This window comes from Misgurnus anguillicaudatus, chromosome 20 (genome assembly GCF_027580225.2).
Source record: "Misgurnus anguillicaudatus chromosome 20, ASM2758022v2, whole genome shotgun sequence".
NCBI lineage: Eukaryota > Metazoa > Chordata > Actinopteri > Cypriniformes > Cobitidae > Misgurnus > Misgurnus anguillicaudatus.
The window spans coordinates 28042376-28070188 of record NC_073356.2 but is presented as its reverse complement, the minus strand read 5'-3'; the positions used below and the strand labels follow the sequence as shown (position 1 = coordinate 28070188).

Sequence of the window (27813 nt, the reverse complement as noted above, 5' to 3'; positions counted from 1 at the left end):
TACAGTTAATATGACAGTATAACTCCCAAAGTATTCAGACTATTAAATACACTTTACGTTATTTACGCAAGGACAATATTTCGTTAAAAAAGTATTGTAAATGTAAATATTCGTAAACTCAAAACTTCCCAGGATTTCTGAGGTGTTTGTCGTCCTGGAAGAAGCACAATTTCTCTGCTGCTGATTAAAAACCGTTACTCCGATTTTTTAATTAAAGTCTGATCTATTTTTTTATTATTATTATTATTATTAATTTTATAATTTTCTTTTTGTATACCTCACTGTATAAAATAAAAGACACCACAACCATGCTAGAAATTGATTTTTATTGGTGATAGAAGGAAGAGTGTAAATATGCTTACATTTAAGTATAAGGAAATAGACATATTAATATTTAAATATTCAAAGTTAAAATATATTAAAAGTTTAATTTTGCCAGAAGTAATAGATGTTTAGGACTGATTATGAATCATTATAGAATGTTGGCCTAAATGTCTAAGAAATAATGATTAATGAATATCTGTATATAATTATGAGAAAATGCGAAATATGGATTTTAAGGGTTAACAGAGAAGATGGGTTTTAAATTGCACATTTTCAAATGGTTTGATTTGTTCCTAGGTTTCTCTAAGCAGGAGGAGTAAACTGCTCAAAAGCACGAGCAGACACACAGATGGTGATGAGATAAATGGACTGGAGTCAAAGATGCTTGGAAAGTCCCACTCCGGGGTGACAACAACAGGTGCAGGAGTTGTAACCTCTCTAACAGTAAAGGATCTCGACTCAGCATTCCATTCATTCAGAGTAAATGCCAACTTCAGGTTCACACCTGTAAAAAATATACAATAGGGAAAGTTAAAATATTGATGAAAATGACCAGTGATGGCTACCCAGACATGCTCACCACCTCAAAAACCCTTTACGATCCACAATGAACACAAGTGCAAGTAAAAACATATGCACTGTACGCAGCTTTTAAAAACCTTAACTTGACTGTACAGATGATTATCCAAATATGACTTATTTAAGTGGTTTGATATTTAAATAAAAAGACACCGACTAAAAAAAAAACATCTGTTGATGGTTGTGTGTCTTCTATAGAGATGAGATGACTCACCAGTGTTTAAGATGCTGAGGTCTGTGTAATTTGCATAGCAACCATTAAACAGGATGGATGTGTTTCCGGAAAGTCCCTGTACTGGATTCCCATAAGCATCTTTGAGTTCAACTGAGATTGCTAGACTCGTCACCCCCACAGACACACAGTTACCCTAAAACAGATGAAAATAAATATTAAGTCTATAGAAGGTGGAGTTTTCATCAAATAATGTTTGTAAAATAAAATTATCCATCACTAAGCTCTGCCCTTGGGGTTACAGTCTGATGAGATGGAAAATGAAAATGGTTGCTAATTGGTTATATTTTTAAGGTGAGGCCTAACAAATGTTGAGAAGGAGTTGATTCTGTCTCACCTCTGCATCCACAGCTATGATGCTGGGCTGCACGCTGAAGGGTCCAGGGTACAACGCAGCCACCGGTTCGACTACAATTATCAGTGAAGTCACTGTGCTGACCGACTCCACCTGAGGGTCTTCACGAGTCACCTCCTGAGTGGCCACCTTATAGACAATTACAGGTAAAATAAGTAAAACAGCGTGGTGTGTTTTATTTATTACTACAGTAGATCTTAAACTATGACAACATATTAATAAGATATAAAATACAATATTAGTAAATTTGATAACATGAGATGTTAAATATCTTACTTGACTCCAGGATGGGTCACTGGAAGAGGGTTGAGGGGTGATCATGTTAAGTGAAGACACATTGAAGCCGATGGATTGACTCAGATCGCCTGATACAGCAGCACGACCCAGTTCATCAGCAGCGTTCCTCAGAATCACAAATTGCTGCTCATCTTCAACTACAGATGTTAATAATGGTGTTTTAGGCATTGTAAAGTTATCATACATTTAAATTAATGCTTAATTTACACTTTCTGGCCTTACCAGTGGTGCTGGTGGTGCTGTTGATGCTGATGGTCTGGATGGGTGGCTGACTGATCTGAATCTCAACCGTCAGTCCAGTCGCACGCCGTCTTCGTGCACTGCTGCCCTCACGGATGATCTTGGTGATTCGAATCATATTCGGTGGTATTCTGAGGAATGCAGCCAAATTTGTGACCAAATTATCACCAAAGAACTCTGCCTCAGTCATGGCCGGGAGGTTGAAGGCCACAAAAAGAAGCGGGGAAGTGCGGATCTGGACCGGTTGTGAGCCACGAAGAAGTATGTACAACATATTGTAGTCTGGGTCAAAGAAGTTGGAACCGTGATCAGAGTCAAAACTTGGAAGATATTCACCTAAATAATGGAGAGAGTAATCAAACAGTGTAAAATTAGTAATGCTGATATGTAGTTCAGGCATTAAATCACTAATAATTGTTTTATCAGCATAATAACTGCACAAAAAAGTCAAAAAATGTACATACTGTATACTGTAATGTCTACATCCTACCAAAATGTTATCATGTTGGTGTAAGTTTGCTTATTTGAATAGTGACCCAGAAACATAAATAGGTTTCATTTATTAATTTCAGGTATTCATTTTATTGTATTCTTTCGTTTATCATATAACTTGGAACTAAATTTTTCATACAGTAATTCATAAAAACTTGTCCCAAGTAACATGCATTACTTTAAAGTACCTGGATATGTCGGCTCAATCGGCGTGTAATCTGTGTAGTCTGGATTCCACTGAGCATTAGTTGGAGCAACTAAATTGTCGTTTACATACACATCTAACCGCTGAGAGTTTGAGTAAAATATAGCCACCCTAACAGCCTGTAGAGAAAAGAAGTGAAGGTTAATGCATAAATCTAAACAAATCCATATGGAAATAAATGTACAGTTGTCTACAAAGATACTATATGATACTATGATACTATAGCTGTGTGTTCGTAAACCTTTGTGAAACATTCAAGAAACCACCCCAAAAAAAAAAAAAAAAAAAAAATTAAAAGCATGTGTTGTTTGGTACTTTCCCGAACATTTAGCAAAATAAACATCAGGAAACGTTTTATAATGTAAGATAATCAGCTGTAAAGTCATACTTTTAATGCTTTGTGTTTATTGTAGTGTCCATCTAACAGACAAACCTCTGTAGTTTTAGCGTTGAGCATCATAAGTCTCAGCTTCTGTGGTGTTGTGCTGGTGAAATAGATATCAAAGGACTTATTGGTGGCCACAATGCTATGAAACAGAGAGACTCTCTTCCTACAGGCATAACCTGTACACCAGCTGTGGTCTTGTGGACCTGAAAAGAGAGTAAAAAGATGTCCACAGATTAAAATGAAAGAATTCAGTAACATTCAACAACTTATTTGACTGCATCAGGACATGATTGGTAATCTTGGATGTTAAATGAAAAGTATAAGGTGTTAGTTGGTTCTACCATTCAGTAAATCTACATATGTGTCCCCAAGGATGGCAACAGGTGAAAGGCGTCTTGTCTCTGTGTCTGTGTCCAGACTTTCAATAACCAGCATCTGATAATTGAGTCCAAAGCACTTGTAGCTCTGCCAGGTGTTCATGTATGTACAAGAGTCTCTGATCACACCTGTACAGGTAAAACACACACATCATAGACAGAGATGTTTGATGCAAGAGTGATAAAATATTGCTTATGGTTCATATGTCTTTCTTAGATCAATGTAAATAATGAAGAACTCTCAGGTTTACCTTTATTAGGAGCTATTTGATTGACAGGTATGCGGCTGCCGTTGAGAGCAGTGAGCATGACTTTAGGGATGCGGTAATCACCCAATCCATGCCGCGGGTCTCCGTTCCACTCGTACTCTGAATACGGCACCACTGCTCCTACTGCACCCAAGAAACTTCCATCCAGATCCTTCAACAGAGTCTTCTTCTTAGCATCACAGTCCATGTCCACACAGTCTGATGGGTTCACTTTACTACGGTAAGAGCAAAGCAAGATGTAGGAAGGTAAGAAGTACACATTTATCAGTCATCTTTACTTTATATTGTCTTTTTGGAATGCCTGCAACAACCAGATGTTTGTTACCAGAACCAGAAAGTGATAATTGATGAACAGTAGGCCTTCAGTTTACCTGAGATCAGGGTTATGAATGAATGCTAGAGATTCTTCAATGCTGTCTATCTTAGAGATCCTCTCAACACTGATTGGATGTTGTAGGTCCTCATTTCCTGGGTTGGTCATGAACATGTAATTTCTTTCAGTGGAGCACACATTTCTGAACCCAACAAATGTTGTATCTAGAGACAGAAACAGACAGTAAAATGACAGAGTGTCAATTTTAGCAGCTTTTAGAAAATTTTATATGTGAAACTGGAGATTAAACATTAGGTGAGATTGATCTCACCAGAGACCGTCAGTAAACCGGCTATAGCATTGTAGCTCGTGAGTCCAGGGTGAGGTTTCTGTGGTGCTTGGTTGTGGTCAGATTCAAACGTCGGCCAGCAAACTCCAGACCTGCCACCTGTTGTATACAAAAAGTGCTTTAGTTTATTAATTAAATCAATACAATTAAATGCATGCATCAATAAAAACAACACTATATACTATGTATTTACTATACAGTGGCAAGAAAAAGTATGTGAACCTTTTGGAATTTCATGTTTTTTTTATTTGTTATAAAATGTGATCTGATCTTCATCTAAGTCAAGGGTATTGACAAACATAATGTGGCTAAAAATAATCTTTTATGTCTTTCTTGAACACACTCATTCCACATTTAAAATGAAAAGTCCTAAAGGTGGATTTTGTTTTTCTGAAGCCATTCTGTTGTGGACTTGCTCCAGTGTTTTGGGTCGCTGTCCTGTTGCATCACCCACCTTCTACACAGATTTAGCTGAAATGTGACGTTTTCACATTATCATGAAGAACTGTCTGATAAACTTGGGAATTCAGTGTTGTGCCTGAACGAGTTAATTGAACGAAAGTTCATGAACTCGTTCATATTTTGGCCGAACGTGAACTGTACGTACTGTATTACCAACATGATCTCACAAAGTTCCGTGGGATAGTCACAGAATTTTTTGCTCATTTTTCTGTGACATTCTCACGGATCTCCGCATATTTCCGTGGCCCTGCCACGGACTTTCTTTTCCGTGGCATTCTCACGGATTGGTTACTCAACTGCTTTTTCCTATTTTCAAACCATTGTCGCTTCGGTTTAGGGTTAGATTTGGTGCTTGCATTACTGTAAGCATTGGTTTATACAATTTTTTCTGATGCATTCTTTTATATTTTCTAAACTTTAATCAATTGTCACCTGGCATTGGGGTTAGAGTTGGGTTTGGGTAGGGATGTCATTTTATGTAAATCTAACCCTAAACCGAAGCGAAAATGGTAAGAAAATAGGACAAAACAGTTGAGTAACCAATCCGTGAGAATGCCACGGAAAAGAAATATGCGGAGATCCGTGAGAATGTCATGGAAAAATGAGCAAAAAATTCTGTGACTATGCCACGGAAATTCGTGAGATCAGGTTGGTAATACTGCCTGCTGAACATTACTGTGAACTCGTTCATTCTGGGGCTTGTGAATGACATGCTCTCTCAGTTTAACATCATTCAATAGGGTGCCAGATTTCTATAGAGTCTTCCAGGCGAAAACCCAGCTAAAACACACTGTAAACAGGCCTTAATGTGTAGCGGAAAAAACACCCAATCTGGCAACACCCTCGTTTCACAGCTGCATCCATCATCAAAATAAAGAGCAGCATGGAGGTAACGTACTGGATGCTGCTGAAATCCCTGCCACGCCACTCACATAGTTTAACATTAAATAACATCATATTTGTCCTAAACGGTTAACGATTAACATAGGCTGCTAACGCATATTCTAGGTCTTGAAATAGACTCTGACTAAGCTCATGCTATTTAATGTGCACGTGCGATACCTGCAAGTTCTCCTACACGTGCCGCGATCCCCTTGAAAACACAATACAAAAATTTAAAGACAGTCAATGCTAATTTAAACCTTGGTTGGATAAGGATTTAAAGTTGGATATTAAAGGAATAGTCTACCCATTTGCCATATTAATCTATGTTATTACCTCAACCTAGACGAATTAATACATACCTATCTTTTTTCAATGCGTGCACTGTACACCGCGTTGTGAATGTGTTAGCATTTAGCCTAGCCCCATTCATTCCTATGGTACCAAAAAAAGTTTTATTTTGTGGCACCATACTTACTGGTATAACTCCTCATGTAACAGACTTTAAATAGGGAAAACATGAAAGTGTTTGGTGGCTTCCCTGTTTGGTACCATAGGAATGAATGGGGCTAGGCTAAATGCTAGCACATTCACAACGCGCTGTACAGTGCACGCATTGAAAAAAGATAGATATGTATTAATTTGTCTAAGTTGAGGTAATAACATAGTTTAATTTTGGCAAAAGGGTAGACTATTCCTTTAAGATGAAATCTGACGCATTTAGCTTCAGTGTTAAAACTGATAAAGTAATTTCTGTGGTTCTATATGGGCTATAATATGGGAAAAAGAACTATAAATTAGTTCATTTTTGGAACTGTGAACTAGTTCAAAATTTTGAAATATGAACTGAACTAGTTGTGAACTGCACTTTGAACTAGTTCATGTAGACAGTGAACTTTCCCAACACTAAACAAGACTCTATGTGTGCTTAAACCTGACAATTAGTCTTTTTGAGGTCATTACCTCAAGGGTTCCATACTTTTTCCATAAGTTCTATAAGGTTTCTTGGTTGTTCTCAATAAAGACATGAAAGATCCAAAATGTTTTTTGGGGGGTGGGGGGGTTATTTTCTTAGACACATTATGTTTGTCAATACCCTTGGCTTAGATGAAGATCAGATCACATTTTATGACAAATTTATGCAGAAAACTATGAAATCCCAAAAGAATCACATACTTTTTCTTGTCACTGTATAGACCCCTTCACGGTTCACGTCACAGGCTGTTCCCACTGCGCATGTCGGGGTCAGAAAAGTCATCACAGCTGATTGAGTTGCGTATTATTCGGTATCGTCAAAAATGCCTACTTACGTCGTGGGCTGTGAAAATCGCACGAGGTCTTCCGTTAAGTTTTCGCGATTCATGCAGAATCTCAAAAACAAAAAATACAACATCTGCGTCTGCAAGCAATTAACGTGCAGACTGGGACAATGCAAAGATCAAAGAGGCTTGTGTTTGTAGTGCTCACTTCATTTGAGGTAAGTCATCATTTTCAGCACTGTTAGATTAAATTATAAAGCCTAAATGGTATGAACAGTTCGACCCCGTGCTGCGCGCGCACCCGATAGTCATTCAATGTTTACAAACCTTGAAGGGGTCTATATACCTGTACATTCTGTTTTGTGAATAACTCACAGGTGAAGGCTGTTGGTAGGCACAATGCAAAGTAAGTGGAGCCGTGACTTGTTCACAAAACAGCATAAACCTTGAATACCTTTTTGTTAGACAATTCAATTATTAAAGTAACAAGTTTATAGTGCAACTATCATGAAGTAAAATCACTAACCATCTTCCTTCTGCTGCAAAAAATAGTCCTGACTGACTAGGGGTGTAACGATTAACCGTGTAAATGCGTGTTTTCTCAATTAATGAATTTGAATGAATTACAGTGAAATCCCGGCACATCGCAAAGTCATGGGGCTCTCTCGTGCATAAACTCCCTTTGTGCTACAGAAGAAGTAGCATTACAAACGCAATTCCAGGAAATGTCTACAGGAATATTTATATCGCTGTTCTTCAGATTGTTTTAGGTATTTTCATGATAATAAAGAATATTTTGAACGATTTTTATTTAACGAGTGTTGCTTTTTTAAATGTGTGTTATAAACGACTCTGACTCATAATGATTTTAGATTGATAAGGACTTCCTACTGACCACATGCCATAGTACACGCACAAGCTGTGCATGAAACAAAGAATCGTAGCCTTGCGATTCAGAATCGATTTCAGACAGGCATTTTTAATGGGACACGCGATTTAATCGTTACATCCCAATGACTGAAAATGAACAGCAACTTATGTTTATGTTGCCAAGCAAAAATGCTAAAGGTACTACACAGTATAATACACAGAATCATTGGGTGTAGTGGTCATAGCTGTATTATGATTGAAACACAGCTATTTACCATTTGAATCAAGTGTTGTTGAATGTAACAATTTTATAAATAAATGTATATACAGTACGTACCTTTAGGGGGTCGTGGAGCCCTGTGGCTTTTGCTGAGTGCAACGTATGTCTCAGTTGTTGCCAGTTTGTCCAGACAGTTAAAATCAGGGCTGCTGCCCACAATCAGAGACTCCTAATGTAGGAAAATCATTGAAGTGTGTGTGTTAAATAAACATTCATGTTCCTGATTACACTCATAACTATCTAGTTTGTGGATCCTCACCTGTACATAGACGGTTTTGTCATCGTATTCGTGGCTGACAGATGGAGGACTGTAGATTATAGGCATGATCCCCATTCCATTATCAACTAAAGTCACATTAGAGATGTACACATTCATAGATACCTGAAGGTCAGAAGGACAACATTTAATCCTAAAACTCACAAGAGCAAAGTACTGCACTGTATACAACACTTAATTGTTATTGTTGATGAGTTTTAAGGTATTGAATTAAGACGTTTATCATACTTGAACATAAATGCCAAAATCAAAATTCTTCCAAACAGTGAATCCCTGGATTTGAGAGCAACCAGCAAGTCCATCTTTATTCATGTAGACTCCATACAGACCACCATGTGCTTCATTCTCTCTCCATTGGGCTACTGAATCTGATTCTTATATATAATGGAAATAAAGTAGCAGTTAGTTTAAAGAGACTGACTGCACATGTAAGCTTTCTACCTAAAGACTTTAATAACTATGACTACTTTATCAAGTCCATTAAAATACACTACAGTCTTATATACCTGGGCAAGGTTCTCCATCAATTCTGAATCCCACTCGTTCATAACCAGCAACAATATTCCCTTGAAGAATCACATTGGTTGCTTCATTAACCTAAAATTAAAAACGTAATTATTATTTATGTAGGTATATTTTGCCTTTTCAGGAGAGTTTTTGTATAGTACTCTGGGAGGGCAAAGCTAATAATTGTTTGTATCATCATAAATAAGACAATTGTACTGATTTTGATAAAGAATATCATTTGAATACCATGATACACAAATATGGCATGGTATGGCCACAATATTTTTATTTTTACCTCAATAGCTGCATTCCATTCAGTGTTTAAAGTCTCTGCTGCATCATTGTAGGATCCTGGCCACAGCGTCATAGTGACCAAGTTTCTCCGGACAGCACTGTTATCACCCCATATTCTGATTCCTAAAGAAAGATCATTGCAAAAGACAAAAGCATTAAATCATATCAGCATACTTTATCTGATTACATTTGTTATATTGATTTCCTTTGATTAGACACCTTCTCCAACAGTGTGATGGATCACGTTGTCATCAATATTCAGTCCATCTGTTCCAAACACCCCAATAGCAGGAGCAAAGCCATCATGGAAAGCACATCCCTTGATGTAGGACTCACCAGCCACCTATACAAATATGAACAATGTGGTTTCAGCAGATCACTGCAGTATAAAACAAATTTGAATATAGTGTGTAGAAAAGCATCAACAGGGCATAAAAATCAAGAGATATTTATTTTACATTTCCCAGGTTCAGAAACGCCAGAGAGTAACGTGGATCTGATGGGTCGTTCCATCCCTCCTGTCCTGTGTGGTAGAACTCAACGTTTCTGATCTGAGCTTTTCCTGTAACACATAAAATCACAGGTGAGCTTAAGTTTTTGTTATTTATGATGTACAAGTATCATTTTGACACACTTTGTAAGAGGTGTTTAAATATGAAGTGTGTACATTTTTAAAGCTAATGCATTTGTGTTGTTTTGGTTTAACTCATTGTCAGATGGCCCTCTCACTATTGTGAGTATTTTGTTATGAGGTTTATACCTCTGTAGTCTCCTCCTGGGACAGTGGCCACCAGTACTCTTGCTCCATAAGACTGTGTGTTCATGGCTGGATACTCCTGTCCAATGATCTTGATGTTTCTGGTCAACAGACCCACATTCCCTGCAAGCTGATAGCTTCTAGAAGATCCTGGAACGTTGTACCTTTTTCCTGTATGACCATAGCCATATTATTTGTTGGTTAGATAATACATTTAAAATAGTGTACAGAGAAATCTGTGAGAATTGGGATAATTCCATTAATATACTTTTCAATCAAATCTTTTAATATTTAGTACATTTATAATAAGCATAGGGTGGTTCTGTTTAGGAAACTAAATGCCAATAAATCACTTTCAGACAACATTTAAGGAGCTCAGATGCAAAAGCTGCTAAACACCACCTCTGTCAAAAACTAAAAAACAATATTAACCGAATGCTCTCGGCACATACTGTACATCAAATACTTTCACTTTAAATCTGCTTAAAGGGATAGTTCACCCAAAATTGAAAATTCTGTCATTAATTTCTCACTCTCATGTTGTTACAAACCTGTATAAAATTTTTTTTCTGATGAACACGAAATATGAACCCAATTCACTTCCATAATAGGAAAATATTATAGAAGTGAATGGGGTTCATGAACGGTTTGGTTACAACATTTCTCAAAATATTTTCCTCTGTGTTCAGCAAAACAAACAAATAAACTTAGTGGGGTCTTAAGCATAAAAAAAATACTAACCAATGTGTGTGTATGATACAGGCCGATCCAGGATCAGTGTGCGGCCATCATCTGAGACTCCATTTATGGTGCGAATTTCTGTCTGCCGTGGGTCATAACTGGTGGTGGACAGCAGAATCTGATCTCCAACCTGAAGGTAATAAACAAGTAAAGACCAAATATGTTTTTATGTACTGTAAGCAGAGTAAATCACTAAAGTCTAAATGTAGAGAACACATTGATATAATATGTATAAAGGCGCTCTTAAAATTATGACAATTAATACATTTTTTTAAATAATTTTCTTTGATTAAATCAAAATAAATGTCAAATTACAGTACGTTTACTGTCAATTGGCAATGTAAATAGTTAGTCTTAGGCTCTTTTAAATGCTGTTTTGTTATCGAACCGCTTCTGACCTTCCAGTCAACAGTTTCCTCCAGAGAGAGAGTGTTGTTTCCAGCTTGGACTGTTTTAGCCAGTTTAGTGTGATATACATTGTGTGGCATGCCATACAGATCAAGAGATCCAAACACACCTTGAAAACAGCAGTTTCCAAAAATATCAACATTTATAAGACTTCAGCTGTTTGTCTGTTGTCTACTCAAATTTAATAATACACTTTGTTACTTGTATAGCACCCTTACCCAGCACTTTAGACCCTTGGTTTATTCCAGGCAAATGCCAATCTGGTGTGAAATGGTTTCCTTTCAGTATGATCTGTAGTTCACCTCTGAAGGGTTCATCAGCCCGCCCAGCAATTAGTTGGCCACCCTGATTAAATGGATAAGTAATATTAGTGCCTTTTTTGAAGGAAAAATAACTAAGAGTGTTTTCACATCTGTAGTTCAGTTTATTTCTTTTTCAGCAGTTTTGGTTCCTTTTCACACCACACTGATTGCTCTGGTCTGCACCAGTTGAAACAAACCAAAATTCAGTCATGTGATAACATCCACATTGCTTATTGGCCACATGTCTTTGAACGTATTTCCTAAACTACTTTTTGATTGGTCTCGATTGGTCCGCAAAATTCCAACAGAACCCTAGAAGTAAACAAAAAGGAGGAAAATACAGCAGACGCCATGGACAGAGGACTTTGCGCTGTAATTATGTCCGTGGTTGTTATGTAATACATAGTTTGTAAACAGCACTCTAGACAAACTGGTCATTTCCATAATGAAGCGCTGATGCGGCTTGAAAACTTTTTAATGCACTACAATGGCGAAGCCACCAAATTTCTGAGGCTCTGCCGCAACTCCAGGTATGTCCGCCACCTGTCATTGTGCTAATATCGCTAATAGAAACTATCAACAAACTTTTCCTCATCCCATAATGCACTGCACAACTGACTACGGCAGTGGGTTTAGTCTAAATGCGCAGTACTTTTGCAGTTAGGTTCGATCTCAGATCGTGTTCTCACCACTAATGAACCATTCTAGAGTTGTCTGAAAGCATACCGAGACCACCTCTTCAAGGAAGTCTTGGTTTGCTTGTTTGGTCCGTTTCTGGTGAGCACCAGAGTTCGATTGCTGCATTCTCACCTGCCCAAACGAACCACACCAAGTGTGGAACTCTGGTACGATTCAACCGAACTAAATGAGGCAGGTGTGAAAGCACCTTAAAATCCTTAAAATAATATATTTTGCCAAGAAGTGAGTGGAGAATGTATTTTTAATATTTACTGTAAGTGTATTTTCTCTAACTGCTCTTTATACTGCAAGTAAGCTAATTCAGAAATAAATGGTAGGTCTACTGTAGATTCTTACCTGAATGGAGATGTATGTGACTTCAAGAACAATGTTGTTATATTGAGAACCACCGATGTTTGCCGTGCCATTATTTGTGTCTGGTATCACCAAAACTCCAAATATTGTCAGCTTGTTCAGGGAAGGAATTTGAATATTCACAACCACACATGTCCCTTTAAAACAAAGTGGGCCATTTTACATTAGTGACCACTTTTAAACCACAAAGCTTATCTTATACTCTTAAAACACAAAGAATAATCTAGAGGGAAACCATGGCTTAACAACGTCATTTTTTTAGGTTCTAGAAAAACAAGCTTAACAGCTCCAAGACCATTTTACAGCCTTTGCATACTGTAGGATTTCCAGCATTGGAGTTTCTTACCTAATGGAATGACCACATCAGAGTCTGTTTGTGGTACAGCGTAGTTGTTTTCTGGGCTTGACCTCCAAAATAATGTATTTGACCAGGGATTACACCTATTATATATATTTACAAACAAAGTCAAACATCAGGTCATGTGATAATATTTTTTAAATGTGCTGAGCAAGTGGATGTGTATAACATACATGTTTTCAGGTCTGGGGCTGGACGAATTGCCCCAAGTTTCAGATGGAAAATCCAGACCAGGGTAATAAGGTGTACCACCTTGACCCGATTGACCAGTTAAAGGAGTTGGAGGTGAAGTTGTTGGAGGTTGTGTTGGTTGGATACAGTTCTGATAGTCACACGGATATGAATAGAAGTCTACATGTATGTCTTTAAGCGAACGGTCCACACTGCTTATCGACCGAAAGACATGATCTCTTCCAGACACTGTTGTCAGAGGATAACAAACATGTAATTCTCTATAGGCCTGATAGTATTTGTACAGTCTAGCACATAATGATATGTGTTCTCTTTACACACAAAAGTAACTTAAACAAATGTTTTGTATTGAGTAATTTTACCCAAGTAATAGACGCTGTATGAATCCTTGTTGAAGTACCAGTCTCCATTTACATTCACAGCAGGGTTCAGGGGCTGTGAGGCACCTTTTCGGTATTCTATAATGTTAAACCAGAACCCTTCAAAATCTTGAGTAAAGTTGTGAGTCAGAATGATATAATCCTCTGGCTATCAAGGAGGAAAGAAACACAGAATTATTTACATGTTATTTACATAAAGGAATGCTGATTGGCAATTCATGCCAATCCAAAGTTATGGTATTCCAAGATAACAGAACTACTGTGTTATAACACCAAAACATCTGGGTACTCCTCTGTACTAGTGTCTTCAATTCACATCAGACTCCTGATCACCAAGTCAGGGTTTATTCTCAGAAAACAAAGGGCTGGTGGTACATAGTCTATTAAATATTTTCTTTAATTTTGTTTCATGCTATGTTCAGCATGTGACACACAGGCAAACATAACGTTATTAAAAGCAACACTAAAGAGTTTTTGCTCTTTGCTCTCCCTACAGGTTAGAATTGTCCATTAACACTGTCGTAAATAATTTAGCCTACTGCAGCATAGCTGGCTCTGATTGGATTGTAGGTCTGCCGTAAAGCAAGTTTTTGTAGTTTTCACTTGAACTACAGGACCGCGGCCCGATGGTTGGAAACTTCTTTAGTGCGGTTTTGGCCGGTAGAGGACTGCAAAGCGAATGTGAAAGTGCCATTCACCCTGTTTCGAGTGGATGAACGACTGAAACTTTTTTGGAAACGTTATTTTAAGGTAAAAAAAACTCTTTGGTGTTGCTTTAATAGTGTTACGTTTTGGATCTTGACAGCTGTGGTCACAATGATTTGGTTAAAGGTGACCAAAATTTTCAACTTTCATATTCCAGAAAAAAATACAACTTGGGGGTCTGGAACATAATGAAGATGGGAAAATAAAAACATAAGTTTTATTTTATGATTTTAAAGAAATGTATTTCAAATACCGTGTACGGTTTGGGTAGTGCACACATTTTACCTTAAAGCCGTAGATCATTCCAGTATATGATATGGTGCTGATTTGATAACCATCCTCAAAGTACCAGTTATAGGTTTGGTTTGAAGGCACCAATGCCATCCAGCCATTATTGTCAGTCACAAGCGTTTCAAGATAAGGTAGCTCACATGACCCTAAAAGACATATAGTTTAAGGGCTATCATTACCAAGTACATTGGGATTGCATGGAAACAAATCAGATAAATGCACGTCATCTTTATATCTCAGTGATTCCAAACTTTCACCTACCAAAAGAGTTGGTAAGAGTCACATTGTTATACCGAAGTGATTCTGGATACGGATTGTTGAAAACCAAACGATGGAAGTTAATGGTGTTGTCACAAACTGCCCCAGGAACACCGACACTCCAATCTGCTACTTGAGAGCAGTGACTTGGATCGAGCAGGTTACTCATTGGCACCACCTTGGAGTTAAATTTACCTTTTTTATATAAAAAAATGATGTTACTCAGAAGTTTTTATAGTTGGAATATTGTATTTACAAGGCAATGCAATTAATATAAGGAGGTCAGATGCAAAAGCCACTAAACGCCATTAAAAATATGATATGATATTAACCGAATGCTTTTGGCACAATTTATATCATGTTCATACTTTCACTCCAAATCCTTATCTTTGTAAGTCGCTTTGGACAAAAGCATCTGCTAAATGCCTAAATGTAAAAAGACTAAAAAAATAATAATTTACAAGAAAACAAGTCTGAGGGTTTTGCATCTGCGCTCTTAAATATACACTATACAGTATGTATGTACCTGTCAGGGATCCATCAGTATCTACAAGCACCACCTCATGCTCCCATCTGAACCTGGCCTTGTTGGGTGACTGATTGAATCGGATCCCACCAAACCTCACGCTCCAGCCTCCACAGTGAGATGTACAGGTTCCAATAACTTCTGCCACCCCAACAGCTGCGCATGATACCCGGTTGAAGTTCACAAAATTGGTGTTGATGACACTCAAACCATCATCCAGAGGCAGAACAACACCAAGTGTGGTGCAGTAATCATTTCCCAGTTCATCCAGGTGACCCACAATGGTGCTGTTGACCACAGCTGCACCTCCTTCCAGCCCCCATCCACTGACATAGTCCCATGTGATCCTCTTGGTTGCCACTCCTGCTTTCTCATTATTGACCATGAGGAACTCACTGAACTGCACAGCTCCAACGTTCACGCACTCAGCACCTTTCTCATTGTTCCAGGAGGTCAGGCGGCGGAAGACTGCTGGGACTGGTTTTGTAGAGTAGTAGACTTCATTCAGCACAGGAAAATACTCTTGGAAGATCCACAATCCATACCAGCCCTGTGAATGCACTGTATTGTTAAAAAACTCTCCAAGGGATATTTTATTCGGACAGATGTTGGAATTATATGATGATGGACCATAAGGACAATTATCAATCTGGTACCAGAAACCGAAGTGCGTCCCACCAGCTGCTGCATTATGTCTAATTGTGTTATTTGGGTTAGTTACCCAGTATGCAGCTGGAGTAATATCGTCATTTAGCAAACTTGTGCTCTGTCTTACAAATACAGCCAAATTGTTCTGCAAGATGTTTCCGGTCTCAGTGCCATCTTCGATAAAGAAGGCACCACCTTTAATATCGTAGATGACATTATACTCCACCAGCAGGTTGTGGGTGTTGCGGATGGCCACAGCACGGTTGTAAGATTGATGTATGGCACAGCCACGCACATATGACTTATACTGAACATCACCCATTAGATGCCAGTGGATTGGGTGTCGCCCCAGGCGGAACCCCTGTCCAGCATGATAAACCTTAAATAGAGAGGATTCATTCTTTGACTGCATTATAATGCACATTTTTGTAATTGGGTATCTTAAAGAGATACTCTGGCAAATAATGAAAATTATCCCATGATTTACTCATCAAGGCACTCTTGATGTACATGATGATCTTTTATCAGATCAACACAATTAGAGTTATATTAGAAAATGTCTTGTCTCTTCCAAGCTTTATATCGGTAGTAAAATAATGTGAACTCTGAGTAATTCATGGGGTACTTTTTTTCTTGCTGGAGTATCCCTTTAAATGTCATTTATAGATTTTGTCATTTGGGTTTGTTTACAGTAATTCATCAAACTGTTACCTCAACATATTCAATTCTGCCAATTGCCAGATTCTGATCAGGTTGGGGCTCATGAAACATGATGCAACCACCAAACTCATCACTACCTACTTCCTCACCAAATCTCCCCTGGTAACATGTCTGCACTGCAAATTCCCCTGTAAGAAAATGTGAATATGCAGTATAAATATAATGAATGTAGTGAATTAATTGGAAGGTGGACGTCTTATGCTTTGGCTGTGCTATGTTGTGTTGTGCAATTGAATGAAACATCCAAACCTGTGTTAAAGCCATCAGGGCAAGCTGGTATTGAATCATTCCACTCCTGGTTGTGGGATCCACGGACAACAATGTTTCTGGTAAGAAGTCCCACCTCTGCTCTTGCTTCAAAAACAGTACCATCGGGCAGAGTGACAGACACGCCCAGATGAGTGTAGGTCAGGGGTTCGGTCAGTGTGAGGGTCCTGCCATCAGCCGAAACCGAAGCAATTCTTCTCAACTCATTCTCCCCTTGGCTATGACTGTGGATTTATAAGAACATATTTAAACATTTTTGTTTTATAGAAATGATGGGACCTGGCGTTTATTAAAATCGGTTCATCAACTGACAACTCTAATGGTCAGGTGTTTTCATCCTATAGCACTGTACTGTATATAAAAATCTAGAAAATTTTACACTTAGTGAAGTTAAAATAATGGGAAAGTGATTTTTTGTGAGAGGACCACAACATATTGTTCATGTGCTAACGGAGCAGCAAAAAAGATTTTGTTTCTAGAAACTCATCAGCTTAATCTGAGTTTCACTCCAGTTTTGGCTGTGCATACAGTACCTGTCCCCTGTTGAAGCAATGACAATCTCATCTCCAGTTTTCCAGGTGACAGCATCCATCAGTGTGAGAGTACTGGAGCCATTCTGTGCAGTCTGGGAAAGACGAGTCCACGGTACAGGTACTGGGATTCCTGGAGAAGCAAAGGTGACATGTAATGTATATACACCATGTCTGCATGTATCAGGAGAATATCATTCATAATGTTAGTAAGCATAGTAAATACTCTACAAGCATACAGTACCATGCAGGTCCAGCACTCCTTCTCTGACACCCAGGGTCTTAGCACCATAGACAGGAATTTCTTTAGATCTCAGGTGTCCATGCAGTGTAATGATGGCCTTATGCTGGAATGGCTGCTGCTCTGTCCCGATCTGTAAAGCTCCACCATCTGTGATCAGAATGTTCCCCGCCTGTAGCTCAATATCTGCCTCATCAAAAATTAGCCGTCCACCTTAAAGGAGATAAAACATTCAACTCAACTCAACTTTTATTTATAAAGCACTTTCAAAACCATTAAAATGGACCAAAGTGCTGTCCATGAGTGTTAAACAACTGCAAAATTACACAAAGATTCCAATAATTCTAAAATACACAAAACAAAACATCATCACATGACACCATAACCAAACACATAATCACTCAGAGTTCCCAGACCATATCAGATACCAAACGCTTTATAAAATAGATAAGTCTTTAAATCCTTTTTAAAAGTATCCATGCTTGGCAGGGATTTCAGTCCTAGCGGCAGCTCATTCCAAAGTGCAGGGGCCACAACAGAGAAGGCACAATCTCCACTACGCCTCAATTGAGATCGAGGGACCGTTAACAGCATATTCTGAGAGGAGCGTAATTGCCTTTGAGACTAATATGTTTAACGTATCATTTATGTTTTTAGGAGCTTGATTGTGTAATGCTTTAAAAAACGAACGTTAACACCTTGTATTGTATTCTGAATTTAACAGGTAACCAATGAAGGTTTATCAATACAGGTGTTATGTAATCTCGTTTTCTGGTATTTGTTAGAAATCTCGCTGCAGCATTTTGAACATACTGAAGACAAGTAACGAGTGATTCACTTATGCTTAAATAAAGAGCATTACAATAATCTAACCGGGTTGAAATAAAGGCATGCAGAACAATCTCCAAATCATTGTATAAAAGGATGGGTTTTAGTTTGGTCAATTTTCTCAAGTGAAAAAAAGATGATTTCACGACGCTATTAACTTGGCGATCAAAGCGCATTTCAGAATCAAAAATTACACAGAGATTCCTTACCTGATTACACATATTATTGGTCAATAGTCCACAATTTCCAGCCAAACTATTCCCAGGCTGTTTATTCTCTAACATAATAAACTCAGTCTTATCTTCATTTAATTGTAAAAAATTATTTGCTAGCCATCCCTTTACCTCAGTAAAGCACTTATAAAATTTAGTTAGTGATATACAACCATCACACAACCATACTTAACAAAATATCATTAGTCACCTTTAATGCTGATTCTGTGCTATGTTTGGTCTTAAATCCAGACTGAAAAATATCCATTATATTATTATCCATCAAGAAATCTGTAAGTTGATTATGTACAACTTTCTCTAAAATCTTATTCATAAAAGGCAATTTTGATATAGGTCTAAAATTTTTAAAATCCTGTGGGTCCAAACTCATTTTCTTTAAGACTGGTTCAATGACAACATGCTTAAACCCTGTTGGTACAATTCCATGAGATAAACTACTATTGATAATCAATAATACACTGGGACCAATAGTGTCTACAACCTCTTTAAACAACCACGACGGGAGAACGTCATTAAGTGAGGTAGTCGGTTTTAGGTGCAGTATTATCTTTCCCAACTGAGCTAATGTAATCGAATTAAATTTACTTAAACAATGAGATGAATTAATTTTATGAATTATATCACTACCAACAGGCATAATATTCAATCGAATGAGAGCAACTTTATCAATAAGATATTTTTAAGAACTCTCACACAGGTCCCTAGACAGGGTCAGGAAAAAATTAAAAGACGGACTCAGTACCTTATCTATGGTTGAAAATAATACATTTGGATTGTGTGCATTATGTGCTATAATTCACGCAAAATATGAAGATCTAGCGGCTCTAACAGCATTTTGATAATTAGATAGAGACTCTCTAAGAATATCATAAGATACTTGCAATTTATCTTTTAGCCACTTATGCTCTGCGTGCCGACAAATCCGCCTCATATTCCGCGTAACATCATTTAACCACGGTTCAATGGAACAATCATAGATAACAACTCATAAAATAAAATCCTTATTATAACCAGGATGCCTATATATCAAAGCACAAATCACTGGCGAGGACAAGTCAATCTTCATCAATTGCACTTCAAAAATCATGTTACTATCAACAGGCAATAACTTGTACTTCATCGTGCTCTTAAAAATAACAGCCAAGCCTCTGCCCCGACGATTATTCCTTGAAGTGCTTAAATAGTTACATCCATTAGGTAAAAGTTCAGCACGCGGGCTCGTATCCGCATCACTTAACCATGTTTCAGTAACAAAAAGAAAATCCAGCCCCTGTGTTACATAATAGTCATTCAAGATGAATGTTTTGTTAACAACTGAACGTGCATTTATCATAAGCACCATTGTTGATTCAACGGGCCGATTAAAAGAATTACAAGAAGATTAAAAGAAGAACGCACTTAGCTTCGTTGTCCCAGCTCATCTCGCAGTGTGCAAATTTGAGAGTACGGCGCCTCCGTGTCTCGTCTCCTTCTGTGTAGTCCAAAGCAGTGGTGATTACATAACAGAGTGAACAGGTAAAAAGGCCGCAACTCTGCAGTTGGTTTAACTCCACTGTTTAGGATCCTTTATCTCCACAATTTCAAGTTCAAGTTCAAATCACGACTGCACATATCCAAAGCCGTAGATCGAAGGCTTAGCAACGTCAGGCGGTCATAGATTAGCTGAGAGCAATCCAAACGATTGATAAAACATACAAACAAAACAAACAAACAAAAAACAAACAAACATCCTAAATATGGGGCGGAGGCAAGCCAACACACAACAATTGGGACAGAAACATCAAGAAGATGTTCGGTAGAAAATGGGACGCCACATGGCAGTGTTATTAGTCCATTGCTGTTCAATATAATGATGAATTATGTTTTTTCTAAAGTTCAGCCAGGAATTGGAAAGTCGCTATTTGCTGATGATGGTAGTTTATAGGAGAAAATGTGAAGTATACTGTGAAGAAGGTACAGGAAGCATTAACCCTACACTGTAAAAAAATTCCGTAGAAATGACAATGTTATTGCAGCTGGGTTGCCGGTAATATACCGTAGATTTACATTTATGTTATTTACTGGCAAGAGTTTGTTCAAAGTTAAATACATTTTAAATATTAACAAGTCTTTATCTTTACAGAATAAAACTATACAATAACACCCTCATGCAAAGCATTCTGGGAACCAGAAATCATCATTAACCTTTTTTTGTTTTTTGCTTCAGATTTTGTTTCCCAGAATGTTTTGCTTGAAGCTGTTTTTTAGTTTTACTCTGTAAAGACAAAGACTTGTAAATGTTAAATGCTCATTTAACTTTGAACAAAATGTTGCCAGTAAATAACATAAATGTAAATCTACGGTAAATTACCGGCAACCCAGCTGCAATTTTTACGGAATTTTTTTACAGTGTAGTGGAGGATTGGGGAAAGAAATGGGGTTTTAGATTCTCTATTGAGAAAACTAAGGTGATGTTTTTTACAAGGAAGAAAGTTGATGAAAGTATTCAATTGAAACTGTATGGTAAGAATTTGGAAAGAGTTAAAAGTTTTAAATATCTTGGTGTGATTTTTGACACAAGAACAACATGGAGAGAGCATGTCTCAAAATGAGTAGATAAATGCAAAAGGGTAATGAATGTAATGAGATGTTTTGTTGGAACGGAATGGGGAGCAGATGTAGGTTCTTTGAAGCAAATTTATATATATTTAATCAGAGCAAGAATTGAATACGGGTGTTTGGTATATGGATTTGCAGCCAGATCAGTTCTAGCTGAGTTAGATATAGTCCAAGCTAAGGCACTGAGAATCTGTATAGGAGCTGTGAGATCTTCTCCAGTATGTTCTTTACAGGTAGAAATAGGAGAAATGCCACTCTATTTACGAAGGAAGCAGCTGCAGGCTAACTATTGGGTCAAATTGATGGGTTAAAGGGGTGATCATCCAGTTAAAATGGCAATCCAGTCAAGCTGGGAGAGAGAGGTGGCTGGCAAGACTTCCAAGTTTTGGATGGACATGTGAGTCAGTGGCACAGGAAATGGCTATATATGATAAGGACTGTTCTGGCATAGGTTCTGCGTCCGTTTTCATTTATACTTTTGCGTCGTCGTCCGCGTCGACATGCAAACACACGCGCAGACCGCTGGTAGGCAGTAACCACGCATGTAACCACAGTAGCAGCGCGACCGTCAGAGAAGAAATCACATTTATTTAAATTCATTATTAAAAGAGAGAGACAGAGAACAAAAAGAGAAAGACCCGAGGGAGAGGAAGGGAGGGAGGGAGAGAGAGAGAGAGAGAGAGAGAGAGAGATGCGTGCGCAAGTTACCTGTGTGCCTCTTCTTTACAGTATATCCCCTCGTTGCTAACTTAATAATTCTTTTATTGATTTATTAAAATAATTTATGAATGACAGGCAACAAGGACAGTGACAAGGCAATATTTATTTGAACTAATCATGTCATTTATTTATTTATGTAAAGTGTGAAATAAAACCGGCACACTTTAAAGAGAGACGCACTTACATCTCGCTCTCTCTCTTCCTCTCTCTGCAAGTGTAACTGTGTTACTATGATTACCAATGTTTATAGTAGCAGATTAATTTCCAACTGTAATCAAACTGACTGGACCTACCTGTGCATTAAACGGTTTTAATGCACACCTTCCAGCCAATCAGAATCAAGTATTTAAACAGACCATGGTATAAGCAATTTTAATGGCAGTGCAATGGATGGAACAAATTAAAAATCATAAAGTGTTGATATGCAGTGACTCAGTGTCAGCTATTAAGAGTATTAAGAAAGGGCTATCAAGGAGTCAGCAAGACCGTATATATGAAATTCTTTTGGCAATTGGAAAATGGATGGCATTTATATAGCGCTTTTAACAGACCTATGGCCATCCAAAGCGCTTTACAAGTTTTTTTGCCTCACATTCACCCATTCACTCACACATTCATACACCGACGGTGGTGTCAGCCATGCAAGGCGCCATCCAGCTCGTCGGGAGCAGCTGGGGTTAAGTGTCTTGCTCAAGGACACTTCGACACTTGGTCCGGTGGAGCCAGGGATTGAACCACCAACCTTCCGGTTTGTAGACAACCTACATGAACCACTGAGCCACTGCCGCCCCATATTAAAGATGTGAAAATAAGAGGGGTAGAAGTATCATTTATATGGGTGCCAGCTCATGTAGCTTTTGTATCAAATGAAAAGGTTGATAAGTTGGCTAAGGAAACTGTTCAAAAGGAAAACATAGATGTCATCATAAAATTGATTGATTTTAGGAAAGCATCAGAGTTGCATGTGTTCATGTCAGGAACCTGAGACGGTGCAACATGTATTGCAGAAATTATGACCACCAAAGAAAAGAGCTTATTAGAGAGTTGTATGAAGTTGGTTTGCAAGAAATATCGCTGAAAAGTATTTTAGAAGTAGGGTGAAGCGGAAGGGGAAAACATTATTTTTTCAAAATTTTAATAGACACTGGTTTATACTATCGGGTATAGTGCAGTAATGGATTCCGGCTGCCGTAAAATTTTAAAGAAGAAGAAGAAGCCAACACACAACCTGGCGCCATCTTGAATACTTGAAGACTTTCACAGGGATTACAGTGAATAATGTTTTGGTACAGTGAATGAGTCTAGGATTATTTGACCTTTGATGGGGAAGACGTCTAGCATCTCCCCTAAGGGCACCCACTTAAAGGGATACTCCAGCCAAAATTACTCCATGATTTACTCACCCTCAAGCAATCCGAGATACATGATGTCCATCATCTTTCAGACAAACACATTTGGAGTTATTTTAGTAAATGTCCTTGCTCTTCCAACCTTTAAAATGGTAGAAAACAGGGATCAAGGTGATTAACTAACTTCTGGTAACGACACCATCTTGGTGATTATCGAGAGAGAGAGAGAGTCAGAAGTTATTCCCTGATCCATGTTTTCTACTGTTATAAGCTTAGATGTTCGTCTGATAGATGATGGACAAATACATTTTGGATTGCTTTAGGTTGAGTAAATCATTGGGTAATTGTGATATTTGGCTGGAGTATAGCCCATAACTCATATTCAAAGTTCACAGCTTTTGAGTTAATGTAAGATATTTATAAAGTAGTGTCTAAATGGACATACCTTGGATAAGGAGCATCTTTAGGACAGGAGTGCTGGTGTCCAACAGAATGGTTTGACCAGCAGTGATTACAGCCAGTGTGCCCGTCTCAGGAGGAGAGAGACCACCCCATGTATAGGGAGATGACCATACATCAATGTAGAAGAAATCAGCATGATCCTGAGAAACAGGAAAATATCCATTAATGTTTGTAACTCTAATTGCTAATATATTTTTAAAAGGCTTATTATAAAAAAATAAAAAACTTGATAAAGCTTTGGTAGCTTGTACTACATATTTGTATGTAGTTTTTTTAAGGGGGGGGTAAAGAGTTTGGGCTGAATTTGGCTAAACCTTACAGTTTATAGATATTTCACTATTTATGATTGTCCAAATACTGTAGAGAAATTAAATATATCTTGGTGTTACCATTGTGGCGATTCCTCTGTTTCCTATTTGGACTCGCACTTTAGTTTCCTGTGATTTGTTTTGAGCGTTGGTCACACAAATAATCTGGGTCTGATTGGCTGACTGTACATCGCAGACAGATCCCGCAATAGTCACGTTAAGTTCACCGGCATTTGTGCTACATGTGAGACAAGGAAAGGAAAGTTTATAAAAGGTAAAAATACTTTAACCCTGAAAAGCATATATTGTATTAACTACAAGTCACACTTTAAATTGACATTTTAATTGGTTTGGATAAAAAAATCTTACCTAGAAAGAGTAAAACTTGATTTTTGCTCCTATAGTCTTTTTTAAAAATGTATTTTCTTAAGATTGATGAACATTGTAAGATGTTTAATAGTCTTTTATGCTTGTTGCATCTCAGACTCATTTATTTCACTCATTTATGCAAAGGCTGCAGCAGTAAAGTAAATATAGACCAGTTTAAAGTAGACATCACAGTTACGTCACTGCAAGCTCCGCGCGCAATGCGGTTGCAGAATACAGTGGAAATACATTAGACACCAGTGAAACGAGCAAGATAACTCAGTAGAAAATGTCCTGTTGTGCTGTCAAGTATCAGAATATGAATGCCAAAAAAGATTACCTTCATTTTTATAGAATACCATCGTCGAAGACACTATTTAAAGATAAACGTAGGTGTTTATGATTGCAATAACCCCTTAAACGGACAAACTGGCGCGATGAAATCATCTGGATATCTATTAATAATTAGAATAGAAATACAGTAGAAAGGATGTCCGGTGTTCTGTCAAAGTCTGTTCCTTCTATGTGTTTCTTATAGCGTTTTTATCACGGTACATTTATAATTTATTTAGGATAAAAAAATTATACTGAAAAAGCAATAATATCCTTTTTTATTTCATTTTTTTCGTTTCCTATTATTTATTTTTGTTTCCTTATATTTTAGCTCATGTCTTCTTCCTGTTTGTTTTTAAAATTATTATGTTTACATACTTAATAAATATATAAATATAGCACACACACACATGATGTAAAGTGTTATTAATATATAACAGGCCTTTTTAATTTGTGTGTAAACATAATACTTTTAGAAGCTATAAATATAAGGAAGAAATAATAGAAAACAGGAAAATGATGAAATATTTAATAAACGTTATTCTATAGAATACATGATTGTATTGCTTTAATATGTACTTTAGTGATTCAGACTGTAAAATAAGTTATTTAGCAAAAAATAACAATATATATATATATATATATATATATATATATATATATATATATATATACATTACATTACATGCATATCAGTAGCCAAGCCATTTAAACTTTTTATTTATCTAAAAAATAAACGTAACATGATTTAAACGCTATAAGAAACATTCATTGCACTAAAGGGAAACATAGGGGAATCAGACTTCGACAGAACACCGGATCCATAACAATGACGGTTTAATGCTAAAACACTTCACACCGCTACTGCAGAGCCGTCACTTTCTGCAACCAGTTTGGCTCCGCTCCACAAAAAAAGTCATCTCTGTTTGCAAACACGAAAGTGGTCTATACCACACTGCAAGGCTGCGCCATCTATTGGATCTTTATTGAATAGCATCAAATTAGTCATTTTGGGCCTACATTATATGCAAAGACTACTCTCAGAATTTTTTTTAAAGAAGGTACAAAAGTTGTCACTGGGGTTGCCACCTATGTCTGATAAAAAACCTGGACATATCGATGACCCCAATTGGTTTGCTCACAAGCAGGTCTAAATAGCAACTAGCCAGCCTGAAAAATATGCACATGAAATTAAACTTGTTGAACTCACCTCAACATGTATTTTACAATAATTTAACCCCCCATGGGCAATGCTGAAGTCACTTTACAAGTCATTATTTTTAACCCTGTTAGCTGTCAGAACTCTGCCTTGAAGTCTTGTGTTGTATTTGTATTTTGTCATGGTGGCAGAGTTCTGGCAGTCCCAGGCTTTATGTGAAGGCTCTAGTGATGGGTCGTTCGCGAACGAGCCGCTCTAAGAGCTGATTCTTTGTAGCGAACGAGCAGAGCCGAATCTTCAGACACATGCAGGGGTGGCACCGTAAGAGCCGGCTCTTCTAAGGGAGCCGAGCCAGGAGAGCCGAATCTATGAAAGAGCCGGACTGCCATCACTAAAAGGTAGAGCCGGAGCTTGAGCCGAATCTATGGAAAGAGCCAGACTGCCCATCACTAGAAGGCTCATGCCTTGTTTATTGTGGCATGTGCCTCCGGTGTCTTGTCTTTTGACCCCGCCCTTCGTTCTCCTGCTTATTAGTAATAATTGGTTTTCTCCCATCACCTGTTCCCACTCGTTATCTTGTTTGTTTTTTTCTATTTAATGTTTTTGTGTCCTTAGTTCTGGGCAGTATCATTTTGTATTGTGCTCGTGTTCGTGTACGTTCAAGTCAAGTGTTCTAGTCAAGGTCTTAATGTTATTTGTCAGAGTTCTTGTTTCATGTTTTGTACCACCTTGTGGGTTTTTGTTTTTCATCAAATAAAGTGTTTTCTGTTTTTCCCCCGACATCGTGTGCTTTTGGGTTCATCTCTCCAGCAATTCCTGACAGTTAGCATGTTTGTTAGTCTCTGTTTAGCAAGTGATTTGTTTGTTTACTCATGTGCTCTAGCCAGATAGTTTGTTTTTATTGCACTTTATTAGGTTTGCACTTAAAGTGACTAGATCCCAAACATTCAACATAATAATAATAATAATTTGTTACATTTTATATAGCGCTTTTCTGCAGTTCTTAAAGCGCTTTACATATGAAATTGGATTCCACCAATGTGCAGCATCCACCTGGATGATGCGACAGCAGCCATATTGCGCCAGAATGCCCACCACACACCAGCTTATTAGTGGAGAGAGTGATATAGCCAATTAGTATGAGGGGATGATTAGTAGGCCAACGGGTAAGTTTGGCCAGGATGCCGGGGCACACCCCTACTCTTTTTCAAAGGACATCCTGGGATTTTTAACAACCACAGAGAGTGTGGGATTTGATTTTGTTTTACTAATCGTGCTGTTTATAATCTTAATTCATGTTTATTTTTACAACAATGATTTCTTTACTTAATACAAGAAAGTTGTCTGTGTGGGTGTGTAAAAGTTGAGAGGCTGTGGTTTCGGTTGGGGGAGAAACAGCATATGCTGAGGAATGTACATCTGGAAATTGTCGAGATAAGAGCAAAGCTTGAAGGAGAAAACACACAGACAAAGAAGTGCATGCTTTTGATATTAGTTCACTGTCAATCATTCATTTCCAGATTGTTACATGTAGAGGTGTTTGGATTTATAAAATTACATGTTGCTATGAATATAAATGTGTTAAAATATATAAATGATTATGCCTTTGTGCCCATGACTAATGTAGAAGATTGCCCTGTAATAAGACATTGCCATATAGGGATGAAATGCTCGAGGGCACAAAGTGTGTGTGTGTGTGTGTGTGTGAGCCGGGGGGCTGTAAAAAAGCCCTGAAGGGAAAACACCCAAAACAGATGGTTTCAATAAACAAGTTGCTTGCTTTATAACTATGTTACATTTAGAGAAATTGAAAATTAGTATGTTTAACT

General features: G+C 37.7%; 1 protein-coding gene across 1 annotated transcript in view; it reads right to left on the bottom strand.

Moving 5' to 3' along the window:
• Nucleotides 1–327: 327 nt before the first annotated feature.
• LOC129454959 (fibrocystin-L) overlaps nt 328–27813 on the bottom strand; it is a 125364-nt gene continuing 97878 nt past the window's right edge. The window contains exons 42-76 of the mRNA XM_073858725.1: nt 24208–24364; nt 23802–23958; nt 17632–17841; nt 17391–17520; nt 16840–17081; nt 16582–16718; nt 15223–16249; nt 14700–14891; nt 14433–14584; nt 13425–13590; nt 13044–13290; nt 12859–12953; nt 12495–12649; nt 11376–11502; nt 11148–11266; nt 10750–10879; nt 10012–10179; nt 9710–9813; nt 9471–9594; nt 9253–9374; nt 8957–9047; nt 8679–8824; nt 8433–8555; nt 8231–8342; nt 4403–4519; nt 4130–4295; nt 3741–3973; nt 3454–3618; nt 3158–3315; nt 2708–2843; nt 2010–2363; nt 1767–1924; nt 1473–1619; nt 1118–1271; nt 328–829 (exon numbers count right to left, since the gene is read on the bottom strand). Of these exons, the coding sequence (XP_073714826.1) occupies nt 618–829; nt 1118–1271; nt 1473–1619; nt 1767–1924; nt 2010–2363; nt 2708–2843; nt 3158–3315; nt 3454–3618; nt 3741–3973; nt 4130–4295; nt 4403–4519; nt 8231–8342; nt 8433–8555; nt 8679–8824; nt 8957–9047; nt 9253–9374; nt 9471–9594; nt 9710–9813; nt 10012–10179; nt 10750–10879; nt 11148–11266; nt 11376–11502; nt 12495–12649; nt 12859–12953; nt 13044–13290; nt 13425–13590; nt 14433–14584; nt 14700–14891; nt 15223–16249; nt 16582–16718; nt 16840–17081; nt 17391–17520; nt 17632–17841; nt 23802–23958; nt 24208–24364 (6433 nt within the window). The 3' untranslated portion in view covers nt 328–617. The remainder of the gene's footprint in view (nt 830–1117; nt 1272–1472; nt 1620–1766; nt 1925–2009; nt 2364–2707; nt 2844–3157; nt 3316–3453; nt 3619–3740; nt 3974–4129; nt 4296–4402; nt 4520–8230; nt 8343–8432; nt 8556–8678; nt 8825–8956; nt 9048–9252; nt 9375–9470; nt 9595–9709; nt 9814–10011; nt 10180–10749; nt 10880–11147; nt 11267–11375; nt 11503–12494; nt 12650–12858; nt 12954–13043; nt 13291–13424; nt 13591–14432; nt 14585–14699; nt 14892–15222; nt 16250–16581; nt 16719–16839; nt 17082–17390; nt 17521–17631; nt 17842–23801; nt 23959–24207; nt 24365–27813) is intronic.